The 12,465-nt window shown below is 40.0% G+C and overlaps 1 protein-coding gene across 2 annotated transcripts in view; it reads left to right on the top strand.

Moving 5' to 3' along the window:
* sema3ab (sema domain, immunoglobulin domain (Ig), short basic domain, secreted, (semaphorin) 3Ab) overlaps positions 1 to 5,405 on the top strand; it is a 310,018-nt gene extending 304,613 nt beyond the window's left edge. For both annotated transcript variants that reach the window (XM_068005023.1, XM_068005024.1), the window contains exon 18: positions 1,296 to 5,405. In XM_068005023.1, coding sequence (XP_067861124.1) covers positions 1,296 to 1,748 — 453 coding nt within the window. In that variant the 3' untranslated portion in view covers positions 1,749 to 5,405. The remainder of the gene's footprint in view (positions 1 to 1,295) is intronic.
* Positions 5,406 to 12,465: the final 7,060 nt, after the last annotated feature.

Genomic DNA, 12,465 nt, shown 5'->3' with positions numbered 1-12,465 from the left:
GGCCGGAGTTGAAAATTGGGGGTGGGGGGAGCACCTCAGCCATTGATGCCCAAGGCCTACCTGATTCCATATTCAGGCAGGCCTGTAAATGGGCGAGCGGCCAGCCCGCCCGCCTGAAACAGGCACAAGGCTGCTTTACCGCCCAAATCTTGGTGCTATGCTGGTTGGAGCAGCCCGATGCAAAATTCAGGTACAAATAGGCAGAGCCTGCACCATGCCAGCTCCGCCTAGTTGTACCAAGGTCTTGAGCGGCCTAATCAGCAGTCTGCTTGAGGCCTCTCAAAAAATGGCCACAAAACCTATTCAAAGTTATATTTTTGTGGAGGCAGAAGGAGTACAAGCACTCCTCCTGGCTACACAAAAACACTATGAGTTGCTGCTGGCCTATGCTCGCCCCCCACCCCCACAATCCCCCTCTCCACCCCCAGGATCTACCTGTGAGCCAGCTCGGCTTCGGAGCAGGCCGGAATTCATCAAGGTCCAACCGCCGAACTGCATCGGGATGTCTGTTGGGTGCCCACAGTTTGCCGCTTCAATTCAAGTGGAACCCGATACCGAATTTGGCTCGGGCCTCTGGCCGGCATGCACCGGCGCCCGGAGCTATCGCTCCACCGACCTGTCACCTGTTTTGGGTGCAAGTCGAATTTCTCCCCCAAGGACATTTAACGGTTCTCATAGTAGCTGTCTGAATAGTTTCTTCAACTGTTTTTTTTTAGTTCAAACTTTCAGGACCGCTACGCACAATTATTTGAAGACTGTGTCTACTTCTGACGCTGCCTAGAATTATTGAACTCTATCTCTGGAGGACCGATCATAACACAGCACAGCTAGTTTCTCAGGAGAAATCAGTAGCTCAGTCCTTCTGGGTGGGGGTGAGTCTTAAGGGGATTCATATACTTTCTAAAATAAGAACATAAGCAAAAGGCAAGGATGAGAAAAAGATCCAGAATTCTAGAATTCTAACTCTCCCAATTTGGCATCGAACTTTGTGTTGAACACCTCTAAAGCTTACGTGACTACCAACCTATCCGACAGATTACTCCAGAAATTTTGAATGAAGAAGTTCCTTCCGATATCTGTTCTAGATTTTTCACTAGTTTATATTTATCACCTCCATTCGTGTCGTCCTCTTGATTCACCTAATCTAATATTTCATAGACTTTAAGAAGAGGTCCTGCTTAATTGTCTTTTCTCCAGCCTGTTGACTTTTTTAACCTTTTCGCTTAAGTCCTCTCCCCCTTACACCTAGTGATTAATATTCAACGGTTGATCTTGTGATTTTCCCTCTGCTGTAGATAAAGGCAGATGACAGAGTCATCAAGACAGAACAGGGGCTGTTGCTGCGTAGCCTCCAGCGGAAAGATGCTGGGATATATATTTGTCAGACTGTGGAGCATGGCTTCATGCAGACCCTGCTGAAAGTGACCCTTGAAATTATTGACACTGAACATCTGGAGGAACTTCTGCACAAAGAGGATGATGACAGCCTGAGGCCCAAGGAAAGTCACAGCATAGTCGCTCCAAACCAGAAGGTCTGGTACAGGGACTTCATGCAGCTCATAAACCATCCCAATCTCAACACCATGGATGAGTTCTGTGAACAAGTCTGGCGACGTGATCGCCGTCAGAGGAAACAAAGACCAGCAAATACACCTGTAAATGGCAACAAATGGAAACATTTACAGGAAAATAAGAAAGGTAGAAACAGGAGGACCCATGAGTCCGAGAGGGCGCCGAGAAGTGTCTAACAATACACACCTTTACAGACATTGAATTCAAACAAAATGCAATACATACATTAACTAGATCATTGCATTATGTTGATGTTTACAAGTATATGGGCTGCTCACCAGATACACAACTGCCACCCACTTGTCTTTTTTCATCCCTGTTATTATTTTTGTCAATGCAGCATGGTGATTGTGAATGCATTTCTTAGTTGGACTGGACTTGCTGTTTCAACATTACATGCAACTGACTGAACTTCACCAACTCTGTTCTGACAACCTGCCCCAAAGGAACTCGATGTTTGGTTAAGCCAGAATGCAGAATGTGTTAACAATTAACTGCCACTTCCATAAAAGGACTTTATGTACAATGAACACTGAACTGAAGAACAGCAACACATATGGGGAAACCTAAGATTTAGACAATCCTTTTACATGTTTGCTACCTGTTCAGGAATGCAGCGTACACTGACAATGCTCTAGGTATATGTGGGCCTACAGAGATGACCAGAGAGCCTACTGAAGCATGGGATATGTAATCGGTTTACTGTAATATGAAACTGTTGAATGCGTGGGTCTCATTTTGACCAAAAGACAATGAACATGCAGTTCAGACAGACCCATCTACTGATGAACGGTAGAGTAGAATCGGTGTCATGTGAGTAGATAGGCATCAGATTCAAGAAGACGGAGTTGACTAATTTGGCAGAATATTTACTGTCAGCTTGTCCTGAAGAACTGAGAACGATGCCATTTGATTTCGGTGTAGAACAATAACCCGAAAGGAAAGCTTTGCCGAATATCAACACATTGAATTACCACTAATATAAAAATAGGGACAGAATTTGAGGTGCTCTTCAATTGCGAAGTAAAAGGCGTATGTTCCATCTAATTTGAATGGAACTTCAAAATGTTTACTCAGACACATTTAAAGACATTCTATTTGTGTCTTGATGATGGTGCATTTTATGGAAAGAAGCTTTGAAGAAGGTTATAAGAATGGAGCTGACTGGTAAACTTATTTGATTACATGAGTAGAAGAAAGAAAGTTCACAACTTCAGTGAAGGTCGAATCAGATAACATTGGTGACTGATATAATTCTGGGAGAGGGAAATAACTTTGCTTGTCAATTGCTTTAAATCTGGCACACTAGTGTGAGCTTACTTATTTACTGTTGCATTCTTATAATGTGTTTGTTTTTTTTAATTAAAACATTGTAAAATTCCAGTGATGGGATGCAAACAAATTACAGAGTTTTGTTAGATATATGCACACACAAGCTATGAAAGTGAGTCCTAAACTACTCCGTGAAAGTAATTTGAAGGAACAAGTTTAGTAGTTTTTAGCAACAAGTTACTCCAGTAAATCACTCCAGAAAAATGTATGAGTAAGAACTGTGCACCTTTAATAATACTCTGAATGAATCCCTTTGCTAAAGTTGTAGAATGATGGACCAAATCGAAATTCAATATGATCCCAGTACAGGGTTAAAATAACAATTGTATTGCTGGGAATGGTTGTGGGACGAGTGCTATTCTTTCTGCCAATGTAATTCTTCTAAAGGTCAGAAAGGCAGACACCAAAAAAAATGATAAGGAAGAATGCATTGAGTGCCAAAAACCCCCCATGGTTCATGTATTAGCGATCATTGCATTGAAATAAATATTACATAAAGCAATGGAGTGGCGACAGAGCAAAGTTAGTCAATTATACCTGCCAATAAACAATACATATTAAAGTTGAGATACATTATTTGTAATAAAAATGACAAATGTTGCTGTTAATCGTTTAGGATTTTTCTTTTTGACCTGCACAGACTACATTTAATATCCTGTAAAACTGGCCCCTAACAGCTCAAATATTTGACTATTTCACATCAAGGTAGAGGGTCCAAGATTACCCAACACTTAAACTCACTTACTACCTCAGTTGTGTGAGAGTCATCTGTAATTTACCAGTCAATTACGTTGAGGGTCATGTGAAAGTGAGCCATTTTGTCTCGAGAGTGGAATATGGGAGGGATGAAGAGAAGGAGAAACACTGCCTGTGTTACCTGTTTCAAGCTAGCCAATCATGCAGCAACATAGATGGCAAGCTCCTAGAAATCAAAGGTGCAGATTGTCCTGCCACCCCCCCGCCCAACCCCGCTCAAAGGAGGAATTATAGTATTGATAGGCCGAGGAAGGGGAAACAAGTGTACCAGAAAACATTCTAAAACTATCAAAAAAAAAGGAAAGTGTAAAGAGGCTGTATTTACTATTGAAGTTTTCTGAACAGTCACGTGGTATTTTTTTACAAAACTGAAACCACTTCAAAGTAGTTATCTTCACATTGTCCATGAAGACAAAGTGGCTTCCAGAACACTCAATCGTTTAAAATAGCTCTAATCATCATCTGAGTTATACTTGAGAATTGCTCAGAATTCAAGAAAGCAGCAAACAATATACCTAGAGGGGGTGGATGGTCATCACTTTTAGCATTATCTCAAAAGTACAAGCAATACTTGGCCTGCTGACCAGCATATTTCCTCCCAAAGTCAGGTTGCTCTTGCTCTGCATAAGCTTTTGAAGTATATAGATCACCATTGTTCAAGGCATTAATTAGACATTAGCCAGAGCAAAGAGTTGTCAGGTTCACTGGCATAATTTACATCATTCTGGAATGCTCAGATATTTCAGTGTCTGTTTGAATATTTTCTTTATCCTGCTCCCAATTCCATTTTTTCAAAATGTTGATGTATGATTCATTTTGCCCTTTTGCAGCAAATTATGTATTACTGTGGAGAGATAACATTAGATGGATAATGACATTCTTACAATCCCTCTCCTGACATACTACATTTTCTCTTTGTACTTGGATGACCATGTTGATAACAACCCTGAAATGAGGGGGTGTTTAGAATAATGTTTCTGACTGGTAACTAAACATATGAAGGCCAACAATCCTGCAGCAATGCGAATCACAGAAAGAATGTTAACTACATGCTAACAATCAATGTACTGATAACCCGATAATCTAGTGCAGCATTAGTTTCATGGTAATAAATTATTGTTTAAAGGAAAGGTTTATAGACCATAAACAACTAGACATAACATCATTGCTACTTCTTGTGATTTTGATGTGCTTTGTTTGCAGGAGAAATTCATAGTTTTATGGCCTATTAAAAGGTACTGTGTAAAAAAGATGCATGTGAATGTGCTTTATAAATTGTTTTTCTCCAGTAAACTATATTAGAAAGTGACCTTTTCCATTATTTAGCGATTAGCAATGCTCTGTGTTGAATAGTTCATCATTTTGCTATCAACTTGCCTAGACTGGTGTATATATATTTTTGTTAGACAAAGAAGAACAATATTATGTTTTATTGCAAAGGTGATAGTCATTTAGTTCTCATATGTATGTATCAGCTATTATAGTGTCTATATAACCAGCCCAAGAACTGGCCAGATGAAATGCAAAAGGCTATTTATTTGGCTATTCCTGATACAAAAATGTACACTTTACAGTTACTCAAAGCATGTGTATTTGGTAGATAGTGGATGAGTTTTCATTTCTCTATTTATCACTGCATTTCCAAGGGGTACCATTAAACTGGAAAGGAATATTATGAAATTGCTGCTGTAAATTATTTCATTTGGCATGTATTCAGTTGTTGAATAAACTTTTCTTTTAAACTATGGAGTTTTCACAGTTTCTCATTTTGAAGTTCTGAGGAAACATCACATAAGATAATTCTGTAGGTGTTTGACACTGACCTTTGTTTTGTGACCTGGATTTGATAAGGCAAAGATGCACTCTCTGATGGACTATCAAGGTCATGAGTGAAATGTGCCCTGACCACCTTCATCTGGTTCTCACAGCACAGAACTACGTCCAGCTGTACGATGAAAATGTTTCTGAATCTGCTATCCATAATGGCAGGACCTCATTAGCATTTTTTAACTCAATTTTCCACCGGGCAGCCGGCCCCCGGGAAACCCGTGTGGCTGCAGTGAATTTTAAGTCGGGCTTGCAATTGCACTTTTGGAGCCCGATTTAAATGCGTTAATTAAGTGTCCTGCCTCTCTACAGCAGCACACTCTGACTCCCCGATATCCACCACTGTAAAAAAGGCGTTTTGGCAACACGTTCCCTATATTTAAACATAAACATAGAAACATAGAAAATAGGAGCAAGAGTAGGCCAATCGGCCCTTCGGGCCTGCTCCGCCATTCAAAATGATCATGGCTGATCGTCTAATCAATACCCTGTTCTCGCTTTTTCCCCATATCCCTTGATCCCTTTAGCATTAAGAAATATATCTATCTCCTTCTTGAATACATCCACTGCCTTCTGTGGCAGAGAATTCCACAGGTTCACCACCCTCTGAGTAAAGAAATTTCTCCTCATCTGGGTTCTAAATGGCATACTCCATATCCTGAAACTGTGACCCCTGGTTCTGGACTCCCCAGCCATCGGGAACATCCTCCCCGCATCTAGTCTGTCCAGTCCTGTTAAAATTTTATATGTTTCGATGAGATCTCCTCTCATTCTTCTAAACTCTAGTGACTATAGGCCTAGTCGACCCAATCTCTCCTCATACGTCAGTCCAGCCATCCCAGGAATCAGTCTGGTATACCTTCATTGCACTCCCTCCATGGCAAGGATATCCTTCCTCAGATAAGGAGACCAAAACTGCACACAATACTCCAGATGTGGTCATAGGGTGAACAGTGAATCCTACTACTGTTCTAGTAATAAACAATACAGCCTAGCCACTGTCTGCTTCAGATTTCTCCAAACTGATAGTAAACACCACATTAACAGAACATATAGCTCAGGCTAAAAGCTACTCATTTATGGTTATTAAGAACTAAAATTATCGAGAAGCAAGAATGAATCAGAAGGCAAGTGTAGTAATCTCTGTACTTAACTTCACACCTTTGTTCCAAAACAATTAAAGTTCCAGTATCCTCACAGATTTCTCCAGAAATTTTTAAACAAGAGTTTGTGATGAAACGTTTAATGTGAGAAATGAACCCAGAGTTGCTAAACTCCGCAACTCATATCAAATTGCAATGAAATAGGAAACTGAAGAATTGGGGACAAGAGTCTGGTTATGTGTCTCCCTCTTTTTTGAATCCTCAAGCTGACACAATGGAAGATAAAACTTATCCTTCCCAATTGATTGGAGATAGTCCCAGATGAAGATACTTGCGTAGGAATAGACAAAAAGAACTGTAGTTGTAAATAACACCAATGATCATAGTTAAAACAAACAGGATTTTACTTCATTGATTTAAATCCACTTGGTAGGACAGCCATTCCAGATAAAAGGTGTGATCCTTTCTCAAAGTAGCAAAACCACATGTCTGAGGAAACAATTAGATCATATTGTCCTGATGGGATGATCTATAAGCAATTAATACAAAAACAGATGGGATGTTCTCTTTGAATGTCATAACATTCTGGGGGCAGGTAAGTATGAATATGCTCAACTCTACTCCAATTCCGCTCTCAGAAACATAAGGACAGACTAAATCCCTTTCAGAAAGCAGTAACAGAAATCATTTCAAATCATTATAATGCTGGGCTACAATGCTACAATTTCATACAAAAATGTTATTAGAAATTCATAAAAGTGCAACTGAATGCATCTCACTCCATCACAGCTTGCAATTTTATTACGGTGCTGTTTCAGGCTGTTCCAAATGTCATGGGATTGTTTTTTAAAATAAAACTAGTTTGACTGTAAACACAAGTAAATAACCAGAAGCGAATAATGATGGACAAAGTAGCTTGTATTTGTTAACAGCAACTATAAGGGATATCCCACAGGGACCTTATAGTATGTAATACTAATTAGACAGAGAAAGTTAACCCAGAACAATATTTTGATACATTAGTGCAGAGGGACAAGAGGGCATAAGATTGTGAAGGGCAAGTTTAGGACTGACGCCAGGAAGTATTTCTTGCACAGAAGGTGACTAACAGCATGAAGGAGCTGGCAGGAAGGATGGCTGAGGCCAGAATTTTGAACCCTTTTATGAAACAACTGGATATTGTTAAGAGGAGATGGTGGAGTAGATATTCTGGAAGGGTGAAAGCAAATCGGTCAAACCTATCATATCCAGACTGCCCTGTGTCCAATCAGTAAAACCAGATTACAACTAATACAATAGCAAGTTTTGTGGTATATATTTTGGTAAATGTTTGAATGAAAAAAAACAGAATGAAATAAAATATTTCAACATAATATAGGGTGACAATAAACCACTAAGCATGCAATTAAATTGCCTGGAAATATTGTATATGATGCACAGCTAATCACTTCCAGAGTCTCAGAATAAGAGGAAGCTGGGGTTGATTATCTACATTTTAGTTTGCGTTTGACTCTTTGTCAAAAAATAAAATGAAAGTAAACACTCAGAAATTCAAGGAAACAATGAACAAATCAATGTTGGTTCTATTCTTGGAACTAGATGAGGTTGGGATACAATCTTAAACTCTTCAGTAACACGTAAATTGATGGCCTTTTTTTATCATTTTGGCTCATTTATTCAATTATTTAAATAAGCTAAAGAGCATCAAGAGACTTCTGTATGCAAGGATTTAACTTTCTACTTAGTGAAATCTACCAGCTATCTTTCTGCATGAAATATTTATTTTTGTTGGCACTGTGAGAGACTGGTCTTTTGAGCATTTATCTTAAAAACAGCTTTTAATTTGCCAGTTGAAAACAATTGGAGCCAAAATTTAACATGACTTTTTTTTAAAGAAGGATTTCCTGTGTGTTTCCATATACTGTCAAACAGCCCTAATCATGTTATTTTCTTTCATTTCTTAGTTCTGCTCATTGTGGTGACAAATGTCAGTAGTATTGAATGGAGTATCATTCCACTGTCTGCAGCCAGTCATTAGCAAGCACTCATAAGTCATGGGTAACAAGGCCAGATGTGGAATAAAGTTCCTTCCACATTGTCACGATAATGTACCTTATGGCTAACCTCAGAAAAGCACTCTTATTGTATTAGTGGAATTTTCAGTTTCCCACACCAGCCTTTTACCCTGTCTGATTAGAACTGTCAAGAGTGTCAACTTATGGAGAGATTTGCGGTGTAGACTTGCTCCAACTTTACTCATTTCACTTAAGATGGTCACAGCTTTTACAAAGGGAGATAGTTATCTCATCATTCTAGGCCAGATTTTAACCCTAATCCTATCGGTGAAAGGATTATCGTTCAACTCTCAATATCACCCACTTCCCATTCCGATCCTGTGAGAAGCGATTCGAACACATGTGATGTACTTGCAGGCAATTACATATTCAGATTGCTGACCATCTTGGCACATTCAATTGAAGATGCTTCGGCTTGACTGAGAATGTGCCAACATGTTTGAAGATGCCGCAAGACTGAAGATAACTTTGTCAGAAAGGGCACAACTGCTCTTCATGCTGCATTGTTCCCACTTGAAGGGAGCTGTTGTTTTCCAAAACCAATATGACGAGCTTCTTCATCAACCGAATCAGTGTCTTCAAAATCTTGAAAATATATTTGAATAGTAGCGATAGGGTTTGCGAGTGTCGAGCAGTGAGGAGAGACCAGTCAATTCAAATATTCAGCTGTATTCTCGTCGTTCAGTTGTTTCGCCTTTCCTCAGTTACCTCACTCTCTGTATAGTACACCTTGGCAAAATGTCAGAATAGTAAGACCCATGAGAACAAGAGGGTAAAACTTCTACCCACCATTTTAACTCTGTTGTGACCACAACTCAAATTTTGGGGGCAGATTTATTTAAATAATAGGAGTGGATGCCCATATCTTTAGTGGTATAATAGAGGTGCCCACCCAGCATAGAGATGAAAATCTTGGAACGGCAACTTACTGCGCTGACAGCAGGAGACATAGCCTTGGTTAGGTTAAAGACTACAGGCACACCAGAATGGCCTTGCACTTACTTGGAGTCAGCGCTCTGAAGTCAAAGGTTGTCCTGGTACGGACCACTTTCAGGACCAAATGGCACTTATATTTGCTCTCAGCAGCACTGGATCTATCAGGGTATATCTGGTAGGATTATAGCACGAGCACAGAATTTCCCAGACACACCCTCAAACTGTTGCCAGGAAGTAAGGGGCAGGGAGTGGGAGGGGAAGCAGAAGAAGTGCTCCCTCAGCAGAATTTGCTTCATTTTTGTGAATCTGGATTCTACCCTAAAACCACATCATCAGCCACAACTGCACCAGAATTCCACCTCTCCGCCCCCATGGGGTGGAATGTGTACTCTCAGCCCATTCTTCTTCAGGGTAGAGGCTATTGTTGATGATATTAGTGCATGAACACTTTACACATTTGTATGACATTCTTTTATCTGTTAATATAATACAGGCATTAATCCCATTCATTTTAAGTGCCTCCACTGAAATAGTGGACAAAGGAATGTCATGCAAATATGTTAAGCATTTGTCTGGTAACATTGCCAAAGACAACTTGAAGTCTTATGGCCATCTTATGTTTTTGGGTCTTTTTAACCTTTCTTACCTGAGCTTACTTCAGCTTTTATATTTTAGGTCATTCTCATGTGCGAGTCCCAACTCTCCATACAGTGTCTATCCTTGCTGTGAGATCAATGTAAGCTTTTAGTAATGCAAGCAGGTAAATGAACAGCAAATCCCGTTTGGTAATTGCTATTAGGCAGTGGATTATCTAATGCTTTCTTAAGACCTCATTTTTGTCTTAAAAAGTGTTAAAGTATCGCAGCAGACCTCATTTAAAGTTTAACATGTGAAGCAAATTTGTTAAACAAATAATGAATAAGTAAATAATCTAACAGTGATATATAATAGCTATATATTTTCAGTAGAATTATTTTATCTAACTTCTTGAATAGACAAAATAATAAAAGATCGCACTTATGCTCGAGGGGCCGTATGGCCTGCTCCTGCTCCTATTTCTTATGTTCTTATGTACAAAATATGCTCTGTACATTTTTACTAATTCTACATTGTAGTCAGCAAAAGAGACAGATGGCGATGTATTTAGTATGAATATTGTGACAGCTGCAAAGGAAGCTGAGGAAGAAGAGTAGGGAGTTTTCCCAGTGTCCTGGCCAACATTCCTCCCTCAACCACTGACACCAAAACAGATTGGATTTTCACCTCATGACTGGCGGAGAATGACAGCCATTGTTTGTACTACAGAATAGGCACTAGACTTAAAAAAGTTTCTCACAGAGTGAAGGACGTAGAACCATTTCCACATGAATGGTGTTTTATAAGTGCAATTATGATTATTCAAAAGACTTATTAGTTATTAAATACAGTCCAAATAAAATGAATTTGGAGGATTCATATAAAACAGTTCGGGAGTGAAATTCCCCTTGGCCGGTTGTGTAAAATGAGCGATAGCGAATGGGCTGCCCATTTTGCACTCCACCCGATTTTTTTTTTCCATTGACTTCAGTGAAAAGAATATCAGGTAAGAGTGTAGAACGGGCGGCCCATTCGCTATCGCTCTATTTTGCACTACCTGGCCAAAAGGAATTTCACCCCCCTTCATGTCCAATATGTGTCTAACAAAATCGTCAACCCGGGAAGCCTGAAAAATGGTCCCCACAAATTTAAAAGTAGGACCAATGCCTGCGCAGATTGGGCGCAGGCTGTCCCACTGCTAAATTGGTATGCTTTGTGCCTGTTTTATGACTGAAAAATGGAGGTAGTGCATATCAATTTCTACCCCAACCTTTTTAATCACCCTCACCATTTTCCACACACATTGAACATTTAACAAACAAGCAGAACTGTAGTGTATCTTCATAAGACTGTTGTTTGTTCATGTGAGAGTAAGTTACCCTTGAAATCAGTGCTAAATATAACAAGCTGAAAAGGCAAGTCGATTAGTAAATCTCCTGAGTGACTATCCCTATGGACGTTTCCAACTCATAAATCATGCCAATGGTCTCTCGCTCGCTCTCTTAGTTTTCCATAGCGATATGCCCTGTAGACATGGCAAGCTTTCCAGTTTGCTTTTAAATGAAGAATTTGACCTCCTAATTGTCACATTCATGCATTAACAGCCTTACTCTTTCGAAAAAGGCAACAAAGAGAATTGAAACATCAAAAATAAGTACCATCATCTTTATAAAAAAAATGCGTAACACAAACCATCAACACTAAATCAAGTCATTCCAGTACTAATATCTACCTCTGTGAACTCTGGAGTCATTCTGATCTGTTTAAATATTAACGGGGGAGATTGTAACGACCCCCATCCGATGAAATGGGGCAAGTAGCGGTGTTAAAATGGAGGTGGTAAGCCTACCACTCCGTTCCTGCTCTGTTGCCAATTTTCCCGGGGCCTTCCAGCAGCAGCTCAAGGTGCCCACCTGAATCAGGCAGGAGCCTCATTAATCTATGCAAATCAAGGTCCTGTGACGTATATATGAGCCTGACACCATTTCAACTGCCGGCTGAGTGTCAAGCATGAATGGTACAGCAGAAGACCTCTGAAAAGGTAAACACTAAAATTATTTTTGTGGGGCCAGGCAGCTCGACAGGAATGATGTGGGCCATTGCCATCCCAGGCTCCTCGCCACCCTCCTCGTTATCACAACCCCTCCCCCCTCCTCCCGGATAGCTTTTTCCTGACCAGGTCCATATAGTTGCATCGTAACATCCGTTTGGCACCTGGCGTATATATGTTAATGAGGCCCAGCCCTCAAAAGGGACTGGGCCTCCCACCAGTTCTATCAGGCAACTGG

This window comes from Heptranchias perlo, chromosome 24 (genome assembly GCF_035084215.1).
Source record: "Heptranchias perlo isolate sHepPer1 chromosome 24, sHepPer1.hap1, whole genome shotgun sequence".
In the NCBI taxonomy this organism is placed as follows: Eukaryota; Metazoa; Chordata; class Chondrichthyes; order Hexanchiformes; family Hexanchidae; genus Heptranchias; species Heptranchias perlo.
This window is presented reverse-complemented; position numbering and strand designations above follow the sequence as displayed.